This window comes from Mauremys reevesii, linkage group 5 (assembly GCF_016161935.1).
Source record: "Mauremys reevesii isolate NIE-2019 linkage group 5, ASM1616193v1, whole genome shotgun sequence".
NCBI lineage: Eukaryota > Metazoa > Chordata > Testudines > Geoemydidae > Mauremys > Mauremys reevesii.
The window spans coordinates 35,738,168-35,765,884 of record NC_052627.1 but is presented as its reverse complement, the minus strand read 5'-3'; the positions used below and the strand labels follow the sequence as shown (position 1 = coordinate 35,765,884).

Genomic DNA, 27,717 nt, shown 5'->3' with positions numbered 1-27,717 from the left:
AACCCAAAACTTTTTTAAAATTTAAATACCATTGTCTCTTGTTGGACTTTTAAAGTGTGACTACTCCACTTTTAAAAGTTCATTCCACTGTAAAAGATTCTACTTGTAGGCGTGACTTTTAAAATGGGAAATGCCACTGGAACCAAGCATCTCTCTCAAAATATTAGCTGGTTAAAAAAGGAAAAAAAAACTAGTTTAATTAACATTTTCAAAGTTTCAAACCTGTTTTAATTTGAAAGGTTTGGAAATGGATTCTTTGTTTTTAATAATCTGTCAATTTTTTTAAAATTTCTGAAGTGTTTATGTAAAGCATTATTCAAATCATCAAAAAGGTTATGGACATTTATTGTTTACTGAAATTGTTTTCAGCAAATGAAAATTTTTGACTATTTTGACACTTTCTATTAAAAATTCTAAATATTAGAAAGACATGACATTTTTAGTGAAAAAAGAACATCTGTCAAAAGATTGCATGGCATTTTTTTTAAAAAACCTTTTCAATGAAAAACTTGGTTACTAGCGCCACTAAAATTAAAATGGACGTTTTAAGCATGGCCACTATAAAAGCTAGCTAGCGTAATTATAGAAAACACCACAACATTCAAAAATAAGCAACTTCAGCCTTGATCGCGCAAAGATTTAAGCACGTGCTTAACTTTACACACTGTGACTGGTCTCATTGAGTGCACTAGGATGACTCACATGGCACAATATTGCCATTGACATCAGTGGCAGCAGGATCAAGCCCACAGTCCACCAAGTTAAGCACATGTATGTGTTTTTGCAGGACTGGGCCTTTATATATAATGCTGCCAAGCTCATGCCAAGGCCTCTAGGCCTCCCCCAACCCTCACAAATGCACAGCTGAAAACCAGGCTGGCTCAGCTGTGTGTTAGTGTTGTTAAAAGAGATGGTAAATTTATAAGAATGTCTTTAGACCTGATGAAATGTTTGTAGGATGAACTGATCTCACTTATAACCTCCATATCCCATGGCATAAAGTTATATTGAGTGTTTACATGTAAATCTCTAACTGCATAACTCAAACAGGAACGAAGCATCAATTAACGTAAAGTGCTGGTCCTTCACACAAGAAGGGCCATTAAAACCAAATAAGCCACTGTGAATCATTAAAAGGCCAGAGACTTTGTTGATTGTGTTCCCCCCTCTCAAACGCCCACCCATGAAGAAGAGATGGACACAAACACTTGTCCCATGAGTTTGAACTCAGGGAGAAAGATATAAAAATCCCTGATCAGAAGGAACTGCATCACTATGGTACTTGGCATTCAGAGAGGGCAATATTTCTTAACATAAGCAAGGGATCCTCAGGCTGCTTAGCTCGGATTAGCTCTTAAGAACATGGAATGCTTGCATATCGCAGCAGCGTCTATTACCTTTTGGAACCTAAGATGGTAACTCATTTGTTCACCTGCTTTAACCTTGTAAATAACTTTTTTTTTTAGTTAATAAACCTTTAGTTCATTTATTATAGGATTGGCTACAAGTATTGTCTTTTGGTGCGAGATCGAAGGTGCAATTGACCTGGGGTAAGTGACTGGTCCTTTGGGACTGGGAGTACCCTGAATATTGCTTGTGATTTTTTTTTTTTTAGTGTAAGGGACCATCTATCACAAAAGGCAAGTTTGCCCGAGTGGCAATACAGACTGGGTTACGCCAGGAGACTATCTGTAACTCCATGGTTAGGTTGCTATAGCGCTTGGAGTTCACACTTCTTGGTTGGTGAAATCTAAGTGTAGAACTCCCAACCAATTTGGGGTTTGAGCCCTGCTTCATCACAGTCTGCCCTGAGGTTGTCACTCATGCTTGTCAGCTACTCCAGACAGCTTCACAAATGCAAAAGGATTTTATCATCAGAGCGGTGAGAAAATACCAATTTTTGTTTAACAAAAATACAGAATAAGAAACATTTCCAATTAGTAATAAATCCTATTATCTGAACAAAAAAAATTGAGTTCTACAAAATAATAGCAGAGTGCAACAAAATAGTACAGCCCCAGCACACTGACTCAAGATGGGAATGACTGTAATCCGTGAGAGAGACAGACCTAATAAAAATGCTCCATGAGGTCTGCAAGTTCACATGTCAGATGTAAGGACGTCCAACATCAATTTACAGCTGAGGTCAAAGATCACATTTTAAATAGAGATATAGGGTACAAGTGGCGGGGGAAAAAAAGCTTGTACACTTTGGTCTTGCATAATATTTCATTTACCAAGTGGCGATGTGGATTTCACAACCTGCAAAGGGCAAAGTTCCTGCACAGTTTATGAATAGAAGTGTAGCCAAAACCTCCAAACTCTGAATTACAAATTCCTAACACAAACAAATATATTTGAACCCAATTCTTTCTGAATAAGTACATAAGGCTCCCTCTGAAGAAGTCCCACTGAGTTCAGAGGGAGCCCTAGGCATGTGTTCACCCATTGGATTATTGTAGGAACCATTAGTGTCTGGCAGCATGAGTTGGGGGTCACACAGTCAGAGGCTTCAGAACATCTCTGACTTTCTGCAACAGAAATTTAGCCCCAAGACTTGTAATGTAGTAACCCTTCTTTATACACAATCTGACTGTATGTACAACAAACAATATAGTCTCAACAGAACTTTCTTAATGAGTCTTTCAGTGATGTATCTTCTTCCTTTAGGTGTTCCATCTGGCAGGGCCCATGTTCATCTATCAAAATCCATTATTCTTATATCAAGGTTTTTTAGTACCTTTTACTAAATGTAGGAAACCAAATCTATCAATGCCATCTACAGCAGCATGGAAACTACAGAGCCTAGTAGAGGTTTAAATACTCATTCATTTATCTTTGGTGAAATTATAAATTTTACAAATTTAATATTGAACAGGAAAATATTCAATAAATGATTTTGATCAGTAGATAATATTTACACATTAAGTTTCTCAAAGCAACCATAATTTAGCCCTATTTTGCAGTAGTTGTTCATTGTTTATTTAAGATCGTATTCAACATGGTTAAGTTACAAGTGCTGTGTGAACTTTGGTTCTGAATGGACATTTCTACAGTTACATTTGCAAACTTAAGACTATATAAACTTAGTCTTGATTTTTTTGTATTTAATTATTTTTAAAGGAAGATAAAATAGAAAAACACTATCCCTATGCCCACAGCTTAAAGCGCGTTCTGATCTTTCAGGACAAAGGTGCTACACTGCATAAATGTATAATTTAATTAGGGCTTAATAAAAAATGAACCTGAAATGTATTCAGCTAAACAATCAGATATGAAAATAAATGCACAAACAACAGGGTTTCATTTTGATTTTGCTGCTATGTCTTGACAGGGTGTGTTTGAAAAGCAAAGTTCTGCATTTAAACTTTGTTGCTCATTCTCAGCATAGTGCTTATTTTCTTGGGCAGCGCAGCAAACGCTCCATACCATGTTTATTCCAACCATTATTTAAGAGTTTTCTAAATTATTAAAATATTAAGAGTCACAAATTTAAAAACAACAATTCTGTACCAGTTTCTTTATCACCTGCAATGAGGAGAACTTTCTTAAATGAATTGCTTACTTACTTTGCCTGAAGTGCTCATGCTGTCTGTCTCTTTCTTGCTAACTCTGGTTTCTTGCTTGCTCTGATTTCTCTTGCTGATTGTCCTGCTGGATAAATAGATTCGAAGCTGTTCCTGCAATTTGCTGCTATGAATACGTGACTTGGGGCCTTTTAACCAAGCCTATTTGTTCCTTAACCCCACCCCTCAAACATCCAATGCACTGAACAGAAAAACTAAACCACTCCTCCACTGAACTTTTGTAACATTAAACAATTAGAATTGGCCTGAAACGGTGTCTACTGTATTATTACAGTGCATTTATACAGTGCCACAAACATACATGGCATTATACAATAAATAGGGTATGCCAGATAAAGCACAGTGTGCTTGTCCTTATGAGTGGGAGGCAGATGTAAGCCCAGTGAAGTACAAGGTGTACAGCTCCACAGGGGAATTCAGACCTCTAGCACCTCTCTCAGCCCCTGGTCTAGCAAAGGATTTGATGGGCGCCAATGAGGCAACACACATCTCCTTACAGAGATGCAGTGAACTGGGAAAAGGAAAGCAGGGATTGCTCTGAGGCAACCCAGTCTGACTCTCAGGATGATACTGAGAAGTACCAAAGGGATCATCACCAGCCCTTCTCAGCCAGGAGGGGGACACACCAGTATTGCAAGTGGCTGATAAAGGGGATCAATTTGGGGAAGGCTTAGAATTCCTCCTCAGCAGCCTCAGAGAGGCACATATCCTCCAGGCCAGGAGGTTTGTTTGCTCATTTTGTTTTGACGTGAGCTATTTTATTGTCGGGGTTCGGAAGTCAGGAGCTGAGTGAGAGAAGATGCCTAGATGGAATTTTCTCAGAAAAAGAGCTGTCTGCAGGTAGGAATATCTTGCTGATGCTTATTAGGTGGCAATTCAGTTTAGAGGAATTCTTCCTGGAGACATCTGTGCTGGACGGAGATCCTGCCCTGTCGAAATTGTGCCATTTAGTAAAATTGTATTGAGTCAGTTTTTCTTTACCACTTGCCTTGGACGAGTTTGACCTGACCTGCAGAAGTCAAGTCCTGTGGAGAAAAGTGTAGCCCTGAGGATTAATCTGTTGGTCTGTATAAAATGTCTTTTTGATAAAAGTGTGTAGGCTGCATAGATTAATAGAATTTGCAATAAGCTGTAATGCAAGATACCTAGAAGCTTCTAGGCCAGACATCCTGGCCTATTTCCTCTGTGATGCTGAAAGCAACCTTTAAGACCCTTACTCAGAAAAGTAACAATAGGAGACAAACCTACGCAAATTGTCTAGGGACTTTTGAATATCTGCTAACCTTTCACCTAGTTAGGTGCAAAGTGGGGGTTTTTTGCCCACAAATTTCACACATATACCCGCAGATGCGTCATTTAATACGTACACAAAAGGTCAGCCTATGAAAACAGGTACCCTCACCTTTCCATGGGGGAAAGACAAATTTGGGCATAGGAGGAAGGATTTCTCCCTATAAAAAGGGTGACAATCCTCCATTAGGGCAGGCGATACATCCAGCTATCTTCCATCGTCTCACCCCGTCTCCCCTTTGAAGGCTGTCAACTATTGATGGTATTTCTTTTCACAGCTGTAAGTATAAAGTTCTAAGTTCTGCTTTGCCTTTGAAGCATCTAATTTTATAGACTTATACTCAGTCTTTTTATTATTTCCTTTTAAAATAACACCTACATTCAGAGTGAATTAGAACTGTGTATTATCATAGATTTATATCTCTTAAAGAACTGTGATATTTTGTAACTTTGTAATCTCATACTGCTTTTAACATTTTACATTTACTTCTTGTTTCATTGATTTTAAATAGAAGGTCTTGTTTGACTAATTCTGTCTCAGTATAGTTTTTCTGTCACATACCCCAATCTCCTTGTATAAATTCTGTGAAGCCTGATTCAAGACGAACTTTATCTTCTGATCACACATATTGGCGAGCCATATCCATATTATTAATATTTATCAATTATTATTAACATTCTTAATTAATTAGAAAATTAATTATTAAATAAAACTAAATTAAGTGGATAAATTCCACTGTCCCTACTAACCCTCCCCAAATCAGGCTACAGGCTGGTGAGCCGGCAGGAGGAGATTTAAGGAGTGTGTGACAGGAATCCAGGGAATTTCAGACATTTCTGGACCCTTTAGAGAATTTTTCTTTGAACCGTAAGTAAATGGTTAAAATTTCAGTAAAACTCTGAAATCTCTCTCTTAAAGCTAGTCAGAACTTCCTGTGATTATTGCTGCTGGCAGTACGCCCAGTATTTCCGTTTTGTATTGTGGTTAAGCATCCTAAGGTTTTTTCTACTTTCACTTTAGCCTAGGACTAGTTTTATATTGATAACTGAATATTAAAGTAATAAAGTTTAAAAGTGATATATGCGCACAGAAAGGGGTTTTTTATATGTTGAAGAAGTTAATGAATGGTACCAATAAAATATTTGCAGTAGCACGGAATTCAGTGACCCACACTAGTGGTGGCGGGGAGTTAATAAAGCAAGGTATTCATAGCCGCCAGAAAGGCCGCAATCAGTCAGAACTTGAACAGTTCAAAGATACCTTATCTTAGTCCCATTAACTCTTCCGGACTGCACCTCTGATCCGTCTGCCTCAGTATTCCCCCAATATTTGGCAGGTCCCGACAGAGGGGAAAGACCTCTCGATCTGCTATAAGCCATCGAGAGAAGAGAGGGAACGTATCCCCACTCCCTCTATTTACTTGGGACTTTTATGATATAGTGTTAAAACCGGTTAAGGGGTATTATCCTGTTGTTTCTGTAAAAGGGACGCCTTTTTGGATCAGAATTAAATCAACAGAGGATTGATTCTAGTGAATATACTAGACTATACTAGATTCTAGTGAATATACTAGAAGAAGAAAGAGATGAATTCTCTATTTCGTATTAAGAGTGTTAAAAGTGAAGATAGAACAGGAGTGGAGTGTGTTGGAATTTCTAGCAGTCTGGCTTTGGAAAACTTTGCTAGGAAATATATTCAGGAACATGGTGGAGGTTTGGAGCAGCTGAGAAATAGTGGAATGATTTCTGAGCAGAGAAACCCCTGGGGTTTTGTGAGTAATGTATTTGAGGAAGAAACAGAGCAGAAAAAGAAAAGAGCAAAAGTGGTGAAGGGAATAGCTGTTGAATGCTTGCTTGTAGCTTGTAGTTCATTGGGAAAGAAATTGGATAAAAAGATGGAGTTACTCAGGGAAGTTCAGCAGATGCTGGTAACCTATAGAGTAGACTGTGGTCGGTTGTTGGAAAAGATTAAAGAACTAGAAAAGGAAGAAAATATAGCAGAGGAGGTTGAAGAATTGATTCCCATCCCTATTGGTATGGTGGAACCGACAGAGGTAGAAAATCCTATTGGACCAGTGACTAGAAGTAAAACAAGAGAATTAGCTCAAGCAAACACAGTACCTTCAGAAGCAGAGTTGCAGATTGAATCTGTGGAGTCAGAGGAGGAAATTGGCAGTGCAGAAGTAACTGACAGTCTGCCGATAAGAGACGGAAGTTCTGAAGTGACAGTTCAGGAGGCGGAGACAAGTGTCACAGTCAGTGAAGCAGTTAGTGACACAAACAGAGAAGCAGGGAAAGAGGAAAAGATCTCTACTTCTGTAGAGACAGCTTCTGTGAGTGAAGAAGCAGTGCCTTTAGAATCGGTCATTGTTCAAGGATTAGAAGAGGCCGTATCACAGGTAACACTTGTGGCTAATGCATGTGATGTAGTGATCTCTAAGTTACAAAGAGAGCTACAACAACAAGCAGAAAATAGAATTCCTGCTCCTCCACCCAATTTTACATTAGCACCATATAGAGTAGAAGATCCAGTCCCTTTGGGTGGACATTTATTAGCATTCGGGCAATCAACATTGCCTAGACCCCAGGAATTTTGTGGGTCCTCTACACCCCCATGGTATATGCTGGTATCACCTAGTATATCGGTAGAACGCCCTACCACACCAGATTTCAGTGGACTAAGGGATGTCCTGCATCAGTGTGGAGATGCTTTGAATGTAAGCCATAGACATTTCATGGAAAATTATCCTAGATACCCAGGATTATCTCCAGTGGAAAGTTTTGATGGTTCAGATGAGGAAAATGTGAATCCAGGTAGAAGGAGGCAAGGAATAGAAATTGTGGATTTAAGCTCAAATGAAAGCTCAGATTCAGATCCAGAAGAAGGAATTGCAGGTTCCAATTCTGATTGTCCTGTAGCAGTTGTTACAGATATTAAAACCTTAGACCTGGTAGCTAAGCAAGTAGGAATGATGGAGGATTCTTCAGTTGCTATGCATGCATGCACAACGTGTGCAGGAGACAGCAAAAGTGTTTGGCTTACCAAGGGAAGATTGGGTTAAAATCTTACAACTCACAGTGAATCGAGCATTGTGGAGTACTTTGCCACTTAAGTTTAGGGTAGGAGAGAAAACTTTTGAAGAGACAGTAGCCCTATTGGAACATAACCAGCACCCAGGGCAAGCTGGAGTAGCAATTCTGTCTAACTTAAAGCAGAAACCTAATGAAACTCCACATCAGTTTCATTTGCGGTTAAGTGCAGCTTGGCGGAGTCATATCAAAGAAGAAACAGATGAACTGCCATACATCAGTTTGCTTGTTAATAATTCCCTTCCTCAGTTAAGAGAAATGGTTAATATGCATATCACTGATGATATTTCTTTAAAAAGAACATTAGCCTTATTGGCTAAAGCATATGCACAGGGAGGCTCCAAATTAGGTCGGCGTGGAGCCCCGGCTGCAGTACTTCAGAAACCACAAACTAATCCTACGGTGAGGATTGAGGGACCTCGACCTCAGCCAGGATTAGGACGAGGAGTTCCTAAATTCCCTAAGTATCAACGTTGGCAAAATGACCCTAACCCACGTAATAACCCTGGACCTTCGAGTGGCCAGGCCCCTCGACAAGGTTATGCGTTTGGATCCTATGCAGGAGCCCGGGATCGTGTTCCTTTCTTTTCAGATGCTGCACAGAACAGTTCACGTCTGCAGAGACCTAAATCACCGCCTTTGCAAAAAAACTGAGGACTCAGTTGTGAAAATGTTTAGGACAGTGCAACAGACGCTTGAAGCTCAACGACGGGATATCCGAGAACTTCATGCCCGTGTGAATGAGCTGATGATGATGGAAGGCCAAGGCTCAGCAACCTTGAACCGTCCAGTGGCCTCCGTCGATCCATCCCCTTTTCCCCAGTGGACAGCCACTCCTCCAGAATTGGCTGCCTCTGAGGAGATAGAGGAAGAACCCCTTGATTATCTGACAGCATATGCTGCATGACTACAAACAACCCTGAGTGTAGTCATAACCCCTTTAGGCAGAGATACAAGTGGAAGACCCACAATATCTGCAGTGATAGAGGGACTAGACAGGAATCTCATTATAGATACTGGAGCAGCAATCAGTATTCTTCATGTCGAGGATCCTAGATCCTCTCCTCTATCATCAGGATGTACCAAGACACTTGCAACCTTTGCAAATAATCAGGTTACTACCACACTTTCTACACCCCTTGAAGTACAAATAGGTCACCTAAGAAAGAATCATACTTTTGCATTAATGAAGTTAGCAGACCCAAAGAATTCCTTATTGGGAACTGATTTCTTATACAAACAGGGATGTGTTCTTGATTTGTGTAACCAATTATTGTGTCTTTCAGTAGAACAGGAAAAGGATGACTCTCCAGTAGTCATACCTGAGTGTGGCATGGTATCTCCAGTGGAGGACTTTGAACCTGAAGGGTATGATTTGGACGAAATAGTGGCTAAACATGCAGACCAACCTGAGTTACAGGCATTACTGTACAAACATGCAGATGCCTTTGCTAAACACAAACATGACTGTGGATGCATGGCCGGCACTATTGTTGTGGAAGGAGGAGAAATTTCAGCCCCAAAACAGTATCCTTACCCAGAACAAGCAAATCCATATATAGAAAAGACTATTAAGTCTTTACTGTCCAATAGGGTAAAAGATGGGCAAGTTTCAAATGCTCGCCTTGCTCACTGGGCATTATTACTGCAAGGAAAAGATATTGCAGTCAAACCTATTAGGACACCATCCTTGTTACCAACCGCTCTATTGTATCAGGGAGAGCCACACAAGTGTCCCAACTTTGATCAATTGGATCTAAGGGGGGAGGAAAAACAAAAGCTCTTTCAACCTTTAATCCAGGAGACAGATCCCATTAATAGGTATAAATTCTTTGTTGATGGTTCTAGTTATTACCATCAAGGCAAACCCTATACTGGGTTCGGAATCTATGCAGTTCCCCCTGAGGGGAAAGGAGAGCCTTGGGAAAAGGCATATTCATGCACTCCACATTCGGCTCAATATGCAGAATTAGCTGCAGTGGCTTGTGTGTTGGAATACTGTGTGCAGTTCTCCATCACCACCACATACCAAGATATCTGTCTGTTTTCAGACTCTGCATGGATATGCAATTCTCTCACAGAGTTCCTACCATATTGGGAAACGAATGGTTTTACATCTTCTGATGGCACACCTATTAGGTATGCATCATTGATGAGATATATCCATTGGTTAACAGTAATAGTTACTGTTTCAGAGCGGCCAATCAAAATTAAAAAAGTAAAAGCTCACTGGAAATTAGACCCCTATGCTATGGATGCATGCACAACGTGTATTGCAAGTGGCTGATAAAGGGGATCAATTTGGGGAAGGCTTAGAATTCCTCCTCAGCAGCCTCAGAGAGGCACATATCCTCCAGGCCAGGAGGTTTGTTTGCTCATTTTGTTTTGACGTGAGCTATTTTATTGTCGGGGTTCGGAAGTCAGGAGCTGAGTGAGAGAAGATGCCTAGATGGAATTTTCTCAGAAAAAGAGCTGTCTGCAGGTAGGAATATCTTGCTGATGCTTATTAGGTGGCAATTCAGTTTAGAGGAATTCTTCCTGGAGACATCTGTGCTGGACAGAGATCCTGCCCTGTCGAAATTGTGCCATTTAGTAAAATTGTATTGAGTCAGTTTTTCTTTACCACTTGCCTTGGACGAGTTTGACCTGACCTGCAGAAGTCAAGTCCTGTGGAGAAAAGGGATGTCTACAAAACTCTAGATAATGGCTAAAGCAGCAGTCGTAGCACTCCTGCTGCCATTACAAAATATCATCTGATTGTTTCACTGTTATCTTGTTCTCCCTCTTGCTGTCTCATGTCATATGCAAATCCCATATGATCTTTGGGGCAGGAACTGTCTATCACGTATGTATGCTTCTTAACACAATGGGGCTCTGATCCCTGATTGGGGCCTGTCGGTACCATTGTGACACCAACAATAATCCTTCACTATACATGTGGTGGGTCCCTTACCGGAGCAGACCTACTCCCTGCTTTGTAAACCATAGTTGCTGTTGCTGTCCAGCAGCAGAAAGTGGACTTCTTAAAGTCCAAACTGAAAGTTATCAAATTACCCAGGGTTTAAAGTGTTCCTACCCCTAAAGGCTCCTGGCCAACCCACTAAGATGTCAGTTAGTTGTGATATTTGTCATAGATTGCTGTCTACCTTCTACGAAGAGAGTGCTGTGTATAAAGGATATGGGGGCAGAATTAAGATTGTTTGGAGTTCCTTAATGAAGCTGTGTGAATAACAGATTTTTTGGTTTACTGACAATTTCTCAGGTTGAACAAATTCTGTTTGAACCAAAAAAAAAGTGTTTTGTTTTCAGTTTTGACCATTTTTAAAATAAAAGGAAATTTCAAAACAAAAAAGTTATTTCAAGCCAAATATTGAAATGTTTACATATTTGGATGTTTGTTTGGGTTATTTTATGTGAACAATTTGGCATTAATTTGTAAAGTGTTTCAGTGTCACTAAATCTGCATTTTTCCTGGAAAAAAAAAATCCGCCAAAAAATTTCACCGAGCACTACTCCTTAACTCTGCATTTACTTAATCATACACACCAGTAGCTACATAATCAGTCCTCCTCACCTGTTTTTGTGGGTGTGCCCCTTGGCATGAGTATACCTGTGTCCCCAGCTGCCATCGTCTTTCTTGTCTTGTTGTTTACTTCCTGTGTATTTCTGTCTCTCTTTTGATTCCCCCTCACCATATTTTTCTTCCTTCTCCTCCTGCATTCATGGCTGATCTGAACTTCATAGAAAACAGAGAAAAAAAATTGGCTTTCAGAATATAAAATCTGAGCCCAACAACTATGTCCTTGTAAACTTGCTCATGGGGCTTACATTATGGGGCCCAAGAGAAGCCAGGAAGAAAGAAGGTTTCAAGAGATTAGCTGCTGCTTCAATCCACAGCGGTAGAGGCATGCTCAGGATAGGAGCAGGCTGGACCTGGGTTCATGCAACTTTCCCTGTCCTGAATGTGCCTTTTTCCTGCCCCGTGGCTTCATTCAGCTGTTCTGATGCCTCACTGAGGTCCCATGCCGTAAATTAGGATAGACTGGCTTATGGGCTACTTAATGCATACCTATTGTTGGCCTACTAAAGTCAAACCGTGCCCTCTGCTGTCTCTCTGACATTCATTAACTTATGGAATGGCCTCTGAGTAAACAGCAGCAAAGTTCATTATCATGACGATAAACATAAGTCAATGATTTAGCCAAAAGTGCCTTGAACTGGTTGGACTTGCTAAACTACCCAAAAGTAATTCATAACGCTCAATAACTCTGTTCAGTAATCCCATAGTTTCTATCTTCACATTTCAGGAATAAACTTTGTGATACAAGTGAACAAGTGGAAAAGTTGGTTCCCTAATTTTTTAAAAAAAATATAGTCTAATCATACCCCAATGAGTTTGTGACAGAAGAAGTGGAGCTGCTTTGTAATATCTAAGAAGAACGAGCTGCAATAATCATAATCAATAACGCAACCTGATCAATGAAGGAAAGTAACTGTCTAATTATGACAGGTTTCAGAGTGGTAGCCGTGTTAGTCTGTATCAGAAAAAAAAAGGAGTCCTTTTGGCACCTCAAGACTAACAAATATATTAATTTGTCCACAAGGAAGCCTTGTTGTTTTTGTCTAATTATGGTGGTTTATTAGCATTTCCGATACACTACATCAGCCTAACTTAATAGTGGGCTATGGAAAGAGCAAACAAGAAAGCAACACAATAGGCCTAGATAAGAAGCGTCAAGCACAGACCGCTCCAGCATGTTGCAAGAACAGTTAAATACTCCTCAGGAGAAGAAGGGGAAGGTCACTCATCAGAAGCTGCCTAGGGAAACAGACTGACACAGAGAGACTCTGTGGAAGAAGCATAAAGAAGTTTGGCCTTCCCAGATCCAGACAATGGCTTAGAGAAAAATCTAGATATGTGTATAGTCTGTTTTATTGTTTTCAGATAAGTTCTCTTTTAAATATGTTTGTTCTAAATAAATAATACTTTGCTTTAAGAAAGCTGTTTGGTCACTGTATTGACCATTGTCATTACTCCTGGGGAGAACAGAACTGCAGGCAACAAAGATAAAATCAGGCCTGAGGAGCTAATCATGGGTTATTACAATGGAATGCAACCTAGGCCTGGTCTCAGTGAGAGAATCATGGGATTCCATCCCAAGAGATGTGACAGCCCAAAACCTGGGCCTGAAGGGAGGAGATTTTAAGAGACCAGGAGGGATGAGGGGCAGCAGTTAACCCAGCAGTGCTGTTAGTGCAGGGGTTCTCAGACTCAGGGGCGGCTCTAGGAATTTCGCCGCCCCAAACACGGTGGCACACCGCGGGGGGCGCTCTGGCGGTCGCCGGTCCCGCGGCTCCGGTGGACCTCCTGCAGGCGTGCCTGCGGGAGGTCCACCGGAGCTGCGGGACCAGCGGACCCTCCGCAGGCATGCCTGCGGGAGGTCCACCGGAGCTGCCTGCCGCCCTCACGCAGGACGCCACCCCAAGCACGCGCTTGGCGCGCTGGGGTCTGGAGCCGGCCCTGATTAAAAAGAAAGATAATCTGTAATGCACAGAGGTAAAGACCTGAGTGAACATGGACCCAAACTGGAGAAGACACTGGACCTGAAACTAAAGGACAGGACTAGAGCACCAGATCAAGGGATCAGATGAGGTCACAACTATCATGGAAGGACTTCCCAGTGCTTCAGAACATAGTAACTTGGGCCCATTTACCAGTTCCATCTTGTCTGTTAATGTCTGGAAGAAATTTGTGTCCAGCTGCTATCAGTGACAATAGTGGTCTGAAATTGTCTCAATTTTGGGTGAATCTTCACCTTATTTTAGTTCCCAGTTTTTACAGCCAACAGCATTGAGCCAAATCACTCATGAAAATGGCTTGTACAAATAAAGTTATTCAGTTGCATCTCATCGGTGCATGCTGTAGGTCCTGTGATCCCTTGGTTATTGTGGAGTTTTTTCTCTTGGGAGTACACCTGGCGAGTGATGGTTCCTGACACAGCCTTTTTCTATACATTAAATGTATAATTTGGGGGTGAAAGTTTGTTATCCAAGTCCCTTCTCTGCATTCATTTCCTGCAACATTTGTTTTGCACCTAGCCTGCCGGAGTTATCTTTAGCATAATATTGTAACCAGAGCTAAAAAGACTTAATTCTTTGTTGGTGAGAGTGTTATGTTCAGAAGCACAATTATGCACCACATTTTTTTAAAATGACAGATCATTCAAATATGCAAATATTAAAATATACATGGGACTCAGCCTCCAATCTGAGTAGGTTTTATTGTATTTTAGAATGTTTACTGGTTTCTCAGTGGTTTACCCACTTCCTGGGTTTATGCAGTTTACGTTTAATAAACTTGCATATTTCTTCCAAGACAGAAATTCTTGTGGCTCACTAAAGGTTAGCTCTTCAGTAATGGTTTTACGGATTTTTTTTTTTAAATCTGAGGAACAATGACCACACTCTACAAGGCAAGGACAGGAATCCTCAGACACGGGATGAGCCATAAATTGAAAGTGTGGCCTCTGTTCTTAAAGTCGGGTACTAACTTTCAATTATCTTCTCCTAAAACTTACTTAGGCCCAAAAAGTTCAGGTTTGGGTTCCCAAAGACAGTGATGGATAGATAAAACTCCAACAACTCTGAAGTTGACTGTAATGGGGCAAGACTCACCCCTGCAGCGTCCCCTGTTGGTCATCCTGGGAATTAGCTCTTTTGACCCAGAGCACCTCTGCAGGCTGGTGCCTCGCTGCCGCTGGCCCCCCATGTCCCTCCTGGACCCCGGTGCCCTTTCTGCCGGGGTTCTGCCCCCTGCAGCATCCCACGGTCTCTCTGGGTCTCCCCTCCCCAAAGAACCCCAAACCCCACCTCACCTCAGTGGCTACTGCTAGTCACCATCTAGCCCCCTTTCACTCGGGCTGACCGCGGTCTGTATAAGCCAATCATCACAGGCAAAGGGGGTGGGGGTTTGGACCAGCTGCCTGCGTCTACCCTGGGCTGCACCCTTGCATCTTTCTGACCTTTGACAAGGCCACAGCCTGGTGCTTTTCCAGGCGGGAGCCCCCAGCTCCCTTGCCCTGCTCCCCTCAGGTACTCTGTTCAGCTTCCCAGCAGCCAGGCCATTCTCCCTCTAGAGACAGGGTGAGGGACTGTCTGCTCCTAGCCCACTGCCATCATATAAGGGCCAGCTGGGCCCTGATTGGGGCATGGCCACAGCTGAGGCTGTTTCCCCAATCAGCCTTTCTCCAGCCACAGCCCTCCCCAGGGCTGCTTTTTAACCCCTCCGGACAAGAGCAGGGTGACTACCCCGCTACATTGACCCATGCTTAGTTTGAGGTTGTACATATGCTGGCTCCTTCCTACCTTTCACCTCTAATTGCACATGGCAATATGTTTGCTTATTAGAACGAAGCTCAGGGAAGAAATTAAGCAGAAGGTAGGCTTCAGGGCTTAAGCTGAACCCATGCCCAATTTAAGATTTTGTTTAAAATATGACAGGTTGAGTATGACAGATTATGCAAGTTTTGACAAGACAGTAGAGCTGAATTAAATAAACACGGAATGGTGAGCATTTACTTTGCGAACACAAACAAAATAGTAAACAATGTCTTAAAAAAGCCCAACTGTTCCTCTATGTACTATATACTTTATTAGCAGGTGGGAAGTTTATGACGGAAGCATTTTACTGCTTGTGAACTCCAAAAATCCGTTTTGTATTTTCCAAGTGAATCATTTTATTTTAAGAGGTCAGCTAATCAGAGGCAGGAACAAAGCGGATTGTACAAAAATAGCCACATTTATTTATATATCTATATATATATATATATATATATAGACACACAAAATAATTGAAATCATCTGGAGTGCATTGGACAGACAAACCACAGAAGGAAAACAAAGACTCTAAAGAGGGAAAGCAGTGATGAACGAAGCATGAAAGCCTTTAACTGAAGAATACTGTTGTGATGCTGGCAGGCCAGGTGTCAGCTCATGCAAGGTCCCTTGTCTCAACTGGACACTAACAGATATATAGCTGGACTCTGTTTGGGTCACTTGGTGGTTAATTAATAAAATGGGTATTAGAATTCTAAGAAATTGCTTAGAGTCTAGTGAAGGCTGGTGAGTTGCTACATGCATTGATTGTACTTGTAATATCGGTGTTCCATACTGCACTGTTATATTTGAATGGTTGTAGTATGAGCCTCTGTGATGGTATGAATCGCCATAGAAGTGAGGGACATTAGTGTGAAGAGCTGCTCTTCTGCAGAAATTGTTATGCCCCTCCCTCCCAAAAGAAGAGATCCATTGGTTCCATGTGGCTATGGTTGGATTTTACAATGGGAAACGCCCTACCTCTGCATGGAGAAACTGTCAACAAAAGAACTAAAGACTCATTAGTCTACTCTCCTCTTTGTGAAGATGAGTCATGCAAGAGGACTCCTCCCAGCAGCTGAATTTACAGCTCACAGCACATGGCAGGAGTGAGATAAAAATCCCAAACCAAAGGAACTAAGGATCATTTTGCTGCTTGGATTCGGGACAGAAAAGCAGCAAGATGTTTCAAGACATAAACAAGAGCCCCAGCGGCTTAGCCCTAGAGGACAATAGAGCTTGCTGATTGTAGAAGCCTATTTTACCTGTTGAAACTTAAGACTGTAACTTATTCAAGTGGCTATGTTTGCTTGCTTAAATCTTGTAAACAACATTCTAATTTCCTTTTCCTATTTAATAAATCTTCATAGAGATTACTATAGTATGAAACCTAAAGCCAAATTGACCTGGGGTAAGTGACTGATCTTTTGGGATTAGGAAAAACCTGAATATTGCTGTGATTCTTGATGCCAGGGGCCATCTATCACAGAGATATACTCACCGAGGTGAGAAGTCAGGCCTGGTTTACACTACGCATTTATACCGAATTTAGCAGTGTTAAACCGAATTAACCCTGCACCCATCCACACAACGAAACCCTTTATATTGATATAAAGGGCTCTTAATACCGATATCTGTAATCCTCCCCGACGAGGGGAGTAGTGCTGAAATCAGTTTTGCCATGTCAGATTAGGGTTAGTGTGGTCGCAATTCAACAATATTGGCCTCCGGGTGCTATCCCACAGTGCACCATTGTGATCGCTCTGGAAAGCCATCTGAACTCACATGCACTGGCCAGGTAGACAGGAAAAGCCCCGTGAACTTTTGAATTTCATTTCCTGTTTGCCCAGCATGGAGAGCTGATCAGCACAGGTGACCACGCACAGCTCATCAGCACAGGTAAGCATGCAGTCTGAGAATCGAAAAAGAGCTCCAGCATGGACCTTACGGGAGGTACTGGATCTGATCGCTATATGGGGAGATGATTGCGTGCTAACAGAACTCCATTCCAAAAGACAAAATGAAAAAACATTTGAAAAAATCTCCAAGGCCATGATGGAGAGAGGCCACACCAGGGACTCAGTACAGTGCCATGTGAAAGTTAAGGAGCTCAGACAAGCCTACCAGAAAACCAAAGAAGCAAACGGAAGGTCCGGGGAAAGGCCGCAAACATGCCACTTCTTCGCTGAGCTGCATGCAATTCTAGGGGGGTCTGCCACCACTACCCCACCCCTGTGGATTCTGAGGCGGGGGTGGTAATCTCAGCCATGCCTGAGGATTCTGCGGACGGGGAAGATGAGGAGGAGGAAGAGCTTGCAGAGAGCACACTGCACTCCGTTCTCCCCAACAGTCAGGAGCTTTTTCTGACCCAGACGGAATTACCCTCCCAGCCCTCCCAAGCCACTATCCCAGACAATGAAGCCATGGAAGGGACCTCTGGTGATTGTACCTTTGTAAATATAAAACATGGTTTAAAAGCAAGCATTTTTTAATGATTAATATGCCCTGAGGACTTGGGATGCATTCACGGCCAGTACAGTTACTGGAAGTCTGTTAACATGTCTGGGGATGGAGCAGAAATCCTCCAGGGACATCTCCATGAAGCTCTCCTGGAGGTACTCCAAAAGCCTTTGCAGAAGGTTTCTGGGCAGCACGGCCTTATTTCGTCCTCCATGGTAGGACACTTGACGACGCCATGCATGTAGCAAGTAATCTGGTATCATCGCATGACAAAGCCTAGCAGCATATGGTCCTGGTGTTTGCTGGCATTCAAGCAACATCCATTCTTTATCTCACTGTGTTAGCCTCAGGAGAGTGATATCATTCATGGTAACCTGGTTGAAATACGGGAATTTAATTAAGGGGACAGAGGTGGCCATTCTTACTAGGCTGTTTGCCTGTGGCTGAAAAAAAATCCTTCTCTGCAGTTAGCCAAGCAAGGGTGGTGGGGGTGATTGGTGCTGAGTGTTTTCACATTTGGCTAGCAGGGATCTTCCCTGATACCAGCCCCGCGGTGGTCGTGGGGGCAGCTAGCAGGGATCTTCCATACCACCAGCCCCGTGGGGGTAAAGCGATCATCCCAGAAAATTGGATGGGGGAGGGGAGTTTGGTTTCTGCTGCTGCACGTTAACAGGAAAGACACAGCGCTCAACGGGCTTTGCTTGGTATTTGGGAAAGGAGGACGCTGGATATATGAAGGCTGCAGAAACCGAAAGACAATGGCTTACCATGGCCGCATGCAAGCCGAATTCTGTTGCCCGGACCTGCGTCTGTGATCTCTCACACCAAAGCTGCAGGCACTCAATATTAAGATGCAAAATGCAACCTTGTACTGAAATCACATGTGCTATGTAAGGTGAATAGTGTTGTTCACTGTGAAAGAGTGTAACCATTGTTCTGTAAAATGTATTTTTTAAAATACTGCTCTCCCTTTTTTCCCCTCCCTCCTGCAGCTGCAAATTTTTCAAGCCTCCCTACTCCGTCCCGAAGGCTCTCTCAGATAAGGCGGTGGAAAAAAAAAAAAATGACATGAGACGAAATGTTCTCGGAAATCGTGGAAGTGACCCGCAGTGAAAGAGCTCATCTGAATGAGTGGAAGGACGTGGTATCGAAATACAGGAAAGATGCCAGTGACCGTGAGGACAGGAGGGACGAATGTGAGGAGAAGAGACGCTCGAGATGAGAGGTGGCGGCAGGAAGATCAGCGGTGGCGGGATGCAAGTCTGGGGCTGCTGCGTGATCAAACTGACATGCTCCGGCATCTGGTGGAGCTTCAGGAATGGCAGCAGGATCACAGAGTGCCGCTGCAGCCCCTGTGTAACCACCCTCCTCACCCACCAGAGGTGTAAGAACGCATTGGGGGAGGCTCCGTGCACCTGCCCACTCCACCCCAGTGGACAGCCCAACCAAAAGGCTGCCATTATTTTGAAATTTTTTTAGTGGCCTTTTCCTTCCCTCCTATCCTCCTCCCAAACCCCACCCGGGCTACCTTCTCAGTTTTTTCCCTCTTTTTATAATTAATTAATAAAGAACACATGATTTTTAAACAATAGTGACTTTATTTCCTTAGAAAGCAAGCTGCAATAGAAGGGGGAGGGTAGGTTGCTTACAGGGAATGAGTCAATCAGTGGGGTGGGTTTTCATCAAGGAGAAACACACAGTCACACCGTACCCTGGCCAGTGATTAAACTGGTTTTCAAAGCTTCTCTGATGCGCACCACTTCCTGGTGTGCTCTTCTAATCGCCCTGGTGTCTGGCTGAGCGTAATCAGTGGCAAGGTGATTTGCCTCAGCCTCCCACCCCGCCATAAAGGTCTCCCCCTTACTCTCACAGAGATTATGGAGCACACAGCAAGCAGCAATAACAATGGGCATATTGGTTTGGCTGAGGTCTAAGCGAGTCAGTAATGTGCGCCAGCGTCCCTTTAAACATCCAAATGCACATTCTATTACCATTCTGCACTTGCTCAGCCTGTAGTTGAACAGCTCCTGACCACTGTCCAGGCTGCCTGTGTATGGCTTCATGAGCCATGGCATCAAGGGGTAGGCTGGGTCCCCCAGGATAACTACAGGCATTTCAACATCCCCAACTGTTATTTTCTGGTCTGGGAAGTAATTCCGTTGCTGCAGCCGTTTAAACAGAGTAGTGTTCCTGAAGACGCGAGCGTCATGAACCCTTCCCGGCCATCCCACGTTGATGTTGGTGAAACGTCCCTTGTGATCCACCAGTGCTTGCAGCACCATTGAAAAGTACCCCTTGCGGTTTATGTAGTGGGTGCCCTGGTGCTCCGGTGCCAAGATAGGGATATGGGTTCCATCTATTGCCCCACCACAGTTAGGCAATACCATTGCAGCAAAGCCATCCACTATGACCTGCACATTTCCCAGAGTCACAACCTTTTGCAGCAGCAGCTCAGTGATTGCTTTGGCTACTTGTATCACAGCAGCCCCCACAGCAGATTTGCCCACTCCAAATTGATTCCTGACTGACCGGTAGCTGTCTGGCGTTGCAAGCTTCCAGAGGGCTATTGCCACTCGCTTCTCAACTGTGAGGGCTGCTCTCATCTTGGTATTCTGGCATTTCAGGGCAGGGGAAAGCAAGTCAAAGTTCCATGAAAGTGCCCTTACGCATGCGAAAGTTTCGCAGCCACTGGGAATCGTCCCACACCTGCAACACTATGTGGTCCCACCAGTCTGTTCAATGGCTAGAACCTGCCCCATTACCAGCATGATCTCCAATATGCCAGGGCCCATGGTTTGAGAGAATTCTGTGTCCATGTCCTCATCACTCTCGTCGCCACTCTGCCGTAGCCGCCTCCTCCTCCCCTGGTTTTGCAGGTCCTGGTTCAGCATAGACTGCACGAGAATGCGCGAGGTGTTTACAACATCCATGATTGCTGTCTTGAGCTGAGCAGGCTCCATGCTTGCCATGCTATGGCGTCTGCACAGTTCATCCAGGAAAAAAGGTGTGAAACGGTTGTCTGCCACTGCTTTCACGGAGGGAGGGGTGAGGCTGTACCTAGAACCACCAGCGACAATGTTTTTTGCCCCATCAGGCACGGGGGAGACTGTGGGAACTATGGGATAGCTACCCACAGTGCAACACTCCAGAAATCAACGCTAGCCTCGGTACATGGACGCACACCACCGAATTAATGTGCTTAGTGTGGCCGCGTGGTCTCGACCTTAAACAATTTGTTTTAAAAAATTGGTTTCTGTAAAATCGGAATAATCCTGGAGTGTAGACATACCCACAGATGTGAGTATTGGGACTCTGTGTTAACACTGTTAAAATACTTGAAGAGTTTGCCCTTGGTTGTGTGACAGATCAAAACCAGTACAGGAGTCTGGTAGAGGGCAAATATACTGGTCACTGGATGAGCAGTTTTCTGTTCCCTGAGTGACCAGAGCAGGGGCTGCACTAGAGTAATCAGGAACCTGCTAGAACCAATTAAGGCAGACAGGCTGATTAGAATAGCCTGCCTTGATTGGCTACAGGTGATCAGGGCACCTGGGTTTAAAAAGGAGCTCACTCCAGTCAGATGAGGGGGAACCAGAGGAGAGGAAGTGCGTGTGAGGAGCTGGGAGCAAGAGGCACAAGGAGCAGAGAGTGAGAGGCTGTGCTGCTGGAGGACTAAGGAATACAAGCATTATCAGACACCAGGAGGAAGGTCCTGCGGTGAGGATAAAGAAGGTGTTTGGAGGAGGCCATGAGGAAGTAGCCCAGGGAGTTGTAGCCGTCATGCAGCTGCTACAGGAGGCACTATAGGCAGCTGCAATCCACAGGGCCCTGGGCTGGAACCCAGAGTAGGCAGCGGGCCCGGGTTCCCCCCCAAACCTCCCAACTCCTGATCAGACACAGGAGAAGTTGACCCAGACTGTGGGGAAGATCACTGAGGTGAGCAAATCTGCCAATAAGCACAGGACCCACCAAGGTAGAGGAGGAACTTTGTCACAGTTGATAAAATTTACGTTTCAACACAACCCATTTGGGATTTGTGCCCTGGTTTTTAATTATGGTTGGAATTTCCTTCAAGACTTCTTTCCACTTGGCTTCCCAAGAACTCAGTTTGACTCCAGCCTTCCCTTACTTTGGTATTTTTATTTGGCAAGCTACAAAAATTGAACAAACAAACACAGGGAGAATGAACTCAGGGGACATCACAACTCCAAAGTTACACAGAATCCCTCTCCCTTTATATACATCTCATTGCATTTACTATGCATTGCGTCACACGTTTTTGGCTTGGCAACTTTGCAGGAACCAATCCCTATGCAGCATGCACTGTCCATAGTTTGACTTACTCTCTACCTCATCTCTACATTCCTAACTTATTTTGTCCCTTGGTATCTAGTTAAGTGGTTTTCAACTTGTTGTCTGCAGACCATGTCTCAGCTTTCCAAGAGGTCCCGCACCTCCATTTGAAATGTTTTAGGAATCTGAAAATGAAAAAAAGGTTGAAAGCCACTGGTCTAGTTCATAATAAATAGTTCCTTAGGTCTTCTCCCTCTTATGTTAGTTGACATTCTGTCCCTTTAGCCTACTGACCTTAGCACAAACTTTGTTTACCTCCCTATCGTCCAAGAAATGAGGCCTCCCTCCACATGTTAATTTTTCACGTCAGGCCAGGCCACAGCTACAACAGCCTTGAGGTTGGTACTTGTGCTCCAGCATCACCATTGGGAGCATCAATTATATTTATTTTACTTTAAGGGCTCTTAGCAACTTTCAGTGTCAGCCACAACATCCACAAGGAAAAAAAAAAGTCTAACTTACATTCTTTGAGATGAGAAGATGATGGAAAGGGATAGAAGTATGAGCTGGTATTTTTATTTGTTTCCAGTAGTGCCCACAGTGTGCTAGGTGCTATACTTTCAGAAGTTTCATTTTGCTACTATCCAGCTTCTTAGAGATATGAAGTTTATGGCTTGACCCTAGCAGGATTGTTTGGGGGCGGGGGGAGGATGGATTTGTTTAAAGTTTATCTCTACATTCCAATCGCTGTATAGTCCCCCACAAAAACACATGTACTTAACTCTAATTTGTCTAAAGATTCCCCTGTGGACATAAGCTGAGAATTTCTAGTAGTACAAGCCAACATCAAACTGAACAATAGAATCACATGATTTTAGTAAGGTTACCTAATGAGTTGCAGATTGGAGCTACCGCAAATCCCCAAGCGAAAAGCTTTGGTCATGAGGAGTTCAACAAGATTTTATCACTTCAGCCAAAAAATAAATTAAGAGGATGTTATAATTTTCTGAACACCCTCACAAATATTAAAACTTCCAAGGTAAGGTTGCACGTAACAAAAATCCCAATATATGTAAAAGCACCTTTAAAGGTCACCCATATCATCTTAACTCAGTCACCTATGTAGGACAAACCTGAGAACCAGAGCCTCTGAGACAACCTTATGTACCATCATTCAAGTTTCTCTCTCTCGATTAGAAAAATGAGAATATTACATTTTTAATCATGATGAATGTATGTGATAGCTACCAGAAACCTACCTCTTTGTGCATCCGGTCATGCACTCAACTAATGATGTTTATGATATACTTAATTTTACAATATGTGCATAATCATCCATCTAATGATATTTGCCTAATAACACCTTTAAGTAATTGCTACCTGATCTTCCTCAAAACCAGTGAAAGACATTTCTATTTGTTAAGCACTACAGGAGAGGTGACAGTCATAGGCTAAAGCTCTTTCAAAGAGGTGACAATGCCAATAAGTATTAGGAAAGTCTTTGAAAAAGTGAACAGGGATGTTTCTAAACCCAATGTCTGAGTTTTTGTAAAATTCTGCACACATTTTCCAGAAAAAAACCCTACCCTGGAAAGAGATGCTAGATGGCTAGGGAAATTTGAGGTAAGTTAGTTTGTGTTTAGAGAAGTTAAAAAGCAAGAGGTTGAAAAACAGCCTTACATTGCATCCCTGTGCCAATACTTCCACCACTCAATCACCCAAAACATCTGTTGCTCTTCTAGTCAATTGGAATGACAGATGCTCAGCACCTCCCAGAATCATGCTCAAGTTTTTTTTCCTGTTTCTCAGATTATAAACTTTCCCCTGCAGTTTATAGGTCTTTTTCCTGTACAGCACAGAGCACACCGTCAGCACTCAGCAAATACATACGTGCATATATAAAGGGCCTATGCTGTTATGCTATATATTTTATGCAGTTTCTTGAATATATAAAAATAAACTGTAAAGAATCTTCTAGAAACTGCGCTGAGAACTGCAGTCAGCTCATGTTGTTGATTAGCCTTTCAACTTGTAACTCAAGAGAGATTCTCCTGCTTTGGCCAAACCAAGGGGGATGGGAGTTTGAGGCTCTATTCTGCTATCACTATGAACGTAAATTCCTGGTAAATATTACCGTGAGCATCTACAGACTACCAGAGAAAACCCAATTATGTAATACCTCACAGAAAAAATTACAGTAAAAAAATGTCAAAAGAGTGAGCAAACGTATAGCACTTGCCCTAGATAGCTTTTGGAATAGGTTACAGCAGGGGTAGGCAACCTATGGCACATGTGCCAAAGGTGGCACGCAAGCTGATTTTCAGTGGCACTCACACTGCTCAGGTCCTGGCCATTGGTCCGGGGGGCTCTGCATTTTAAATTTAATTTTAAATGAAGCTTCTTAAACATTTAAAAAAATTTACTTTACATACAATAGTTTAGTTATATATTATAGAAAGAGATCTTCTAAAAACGTTAATGTATTACTGGTACGCAAAACCTTACATTAGAGTGACTAAATGAAGACTTGGCACACCACTTCTGAAAGGTTGCCGACCCCTGGGTTACAGTATTGTACAAACTGATTTATATAACCTTGCTAAAAACTAAGTGGGCAAGATCTTCATCCCCACTCCAGCTCTTTACACAGAGTAAAAAGGCTGGAGTATAGTACAGGAGCCCTAAAAACACATTTCCAGTCCTCTGAGATGTCTAAATTATGCCAGGAACCTCTCCAGCTCCTGGAGTAGCCCAGGATCAGAAGGGCTCAAAGGTGGCTTAAAGGTAGGGTGACCAGACAGCAAATGTGAAAAATCAGGAGGGGGGGGGGGAAATTGGATCCTATATAAGTAAAAGATCCAAAAATCAGGACTATCCCTATAAAATCGGGACATCTAGTCACCCTACTTAAAGCCTCCACCTTTTGAGCTAAGTCCCAACAAGTTCAACACATTCAAACAAGGAAGGGTTATAGATTTTTCCTCAAATGGCTTTTATCCATCATCTCTATTTGCTTTGTCATTGTGTGTACAGTGTACATATTTGTCAATTCGGTTACATAGCCGCTTACGTACACATAACATGCTTTAAGTCAGCAAACCATGAAAGTGATCCAGAAACAAGATATTTCCTTGAATGTGTAAAAGTAGTACGATTTTTGCTCCTTGGACTAGAGCCAGATGTTCTCTCTTTAACTCCCCTCGTGCATCTTTGTTCATGAACAGCCTCTCTCTCTGCCTAAGGGGTAAGGAGCAGGCTGTGCAGGGGCACACTCTACTGTCGGCATGGCTTGGAGCTCTGCTCACTGTGCCTCTCTCTACAGCACTAGTGACATAGGTCGGGGGTTATGGGGACCTTATGGACTCATCCATTTGTAGATCCAAAGGCCAATAGCCCCTGCACTGCATTCATGCTAGGGTTCTATTTAGCCCTATGACAATTCCATTTTTGTCCCTTTTTACTATGCTAACTTGGAACTGAAACAGTCTGCCTTCACCTATCATATCAGGCAAGAAACTTTTGGTCCCAACAGAACAATGAATTTGACTGCACCACATAATTAAAAAAAAAAAAAAGATCTGATCTTATAATGCTAAGTGTAGTGTACTTAAAATTTTTGCCAGGTTCATTTCCTATGACAAAAAAGCAAAAAGAGTTACTTAAAAAAATCCTTTTGGGGGGGGCATTAATGTGGTTGCAACAAAAATAGAGTTCAGTTTTTTCACTTGATAACCTATGATTTATTATAACAGCTTTACAGCAAACTAAGCAATAGCCAAGCTGAAGCTACAAAAGAGTTATAGTGGCCACCACTAAAAGCTTATATAGTATACTGTGTATATATATTGGAGCAAGACTGCAGTAAGATATTTTGTTGCAATTGTTTCCCTGAAGATTATATAGTATGTTGAAGAAATTTGAACCGAATAGTAATAAGGAATCATGCCACCTATTTGCCAGCCCATTGAACTATACTTTAATTCCTAGAATTTACTTGTAATGAAGATGTACATTCCTTGAGCCTACTCATTCATGTTCTCAGACACAGAGTTTATTTAAGTGAAAACCTACATTCTCATACCAATGTTGAAGCCTTTACCAAAAAAGATGAATAAAGTGTACATCCATAACATGCAGTACAGAAGATCTGCCTTTGAATCTCCTGGTGTAGTGACAATCTTAAGTAAGTCTACGCTACAGTGCTACACTGGTGCAGCTTCATGGTGCTACAGGACAGGGAGCCCTCTCCCATTGGCATCATTACTCCACTTCCACAAGAGGCAGAAACTACTGTTAGTGGGAGAGCATCTCCTGCTGACATAGCACTGATGTGAACAGTGCTTAAGTTGATGTAACATGCATCACTAAGGGGTGTGTGTGGGGGGGGTGTCTTTTTCACACCCCTGAGCAACGTAAGTTGGCATCAACTTAAACCACAATTCATCATCAGCCCATACCTCACATTTCCCACTTCCTTCCTCACAGCAGTCTCTTGCCTCAGAAGGCTTTTTCTGTGTAGAGAGGAACCCAGTGGAGATACTACCAATTCCCACCGATTTCTCTGTGACCACATTTGCTCTCACTCATGATGGTTCACTTTCATGTAGCTCTTGTTCTGTGGCACTGGTCACATATTAGTTCAGCTCTCCTCTGTCACATTTCTGAGGGGAGTTACTCAGCACTGTTGCTTAACACCAGGCAGTCTGTTCCATGTAGCCAACCTGCATCGATATATGATGGGTTCTTCCTGAAGAAGTGCAGTGATAAGTGAAGGGGAGGGAGGGTGGCTCCCTTTTATGGGCACCCAGCCAGCCAGCTAGCTATAAAATCCCTGTTAGTAGCTGTTCTCTACTTGCTTTACCTGTAAAGGGTTAAAAAGTCCATTGGTAAAAGGAAGGGAGCGGGCACCTGACTAAAAGAGCTAATGGGAAGGCTAGAACTTTTTAAAATTGGGGAAAAAAACCTTCCCTTTTGTCTGTCTGTGTTGTTCTCCCAGAGAGTAAAGACAGGGTTGGAACTACGCTGTAAAAAGCTTTGGGGCATGTATGAAAAATCATGAGATCACACCTAGAAACTACTCATTTAAAACCCCAGATATGTAAGTAGACTAGGAAGTGTCTAGGAAGACACAATTAGGTTTATTTCTTTATGGCTTGTGGATTCCTCTATGCTAATCCCAAATGCTTTTGTTTTGCTTGTAACCTTTAAGCTGGACCTCAAGAAAACCATTCTTGATAATTATTGTATTTGCTCTTCTTAAAATCTAGCAACAGCCTAACTTTTCAGATTTTTTTTTGTTTTTAATAAAATTTACCTCTAAGAGGTTTGTGCACATATTTAATTAGCTAGTGGCAACAGCTGAGTTCCTTTGTTTTCTTTCTCAGCTCAGAGGGGGTAAAAGGACTTGAGGGTACCCCATGGGAAGGAATTCCCAAGTGCACCTTTCTGTGTTCCCAAGTGTTTTTTTCACTTGGGTGGTGGCAGCATCTACCCATCCAAGGTCAGAGAGAAGCTGTAACCTTGAGAGTTTAATACAAGCCTGGAGTGGCCAATGTTAATTTTTAGAATCCTTGCGGGCCCTCACCTTCTGCACTCAAACTGCCAGAATGGGCAATCAGCCTAG

The 27,717-nt window shown here is 42.6% G+C and overlaps 1 protein-coding gene across 7 annotated transcripts in view; it reads right to left on the bottom strand.

The window, feature by feature from the left end:
• LOC120405725 (alcohol dehydrogenase 1A-like) overlaps nt 1-27,717 on the bottom strand; it is a 77,128-nt gene that overhangs the window by 30,093 nt on the left and 19,318 nt on the right. For 2 of the 7 annotated variants that reach the window (XM_039539435.1, XM_039539434.1), the window contains exons 3-4: nt 11,542-11,703; nt 3,570-3,654 (exon numbers count right to left, since the gene is read on the bottom strand). In XM_039539435.1, coding sequence (XP_039395369.1) covers nt 3,570-3,654; nt 11,542-11,687 — 231 coding nt within the window. In that variant the 5' untranslated portion in view covers nt 11,688-11,703. Of the gene's footprint in view, nt 1-3,569; nt 3,655-6,998; nt 7,040-11,541; nt 11,704-11,795; nt 12,000-27,717 lie in introns of those variants that run through there. The other 5 variants (XM_039539436.1, XM_039539437.1, XM_039539438.1 and 2 more) reach the window with 5 other exon arrangements.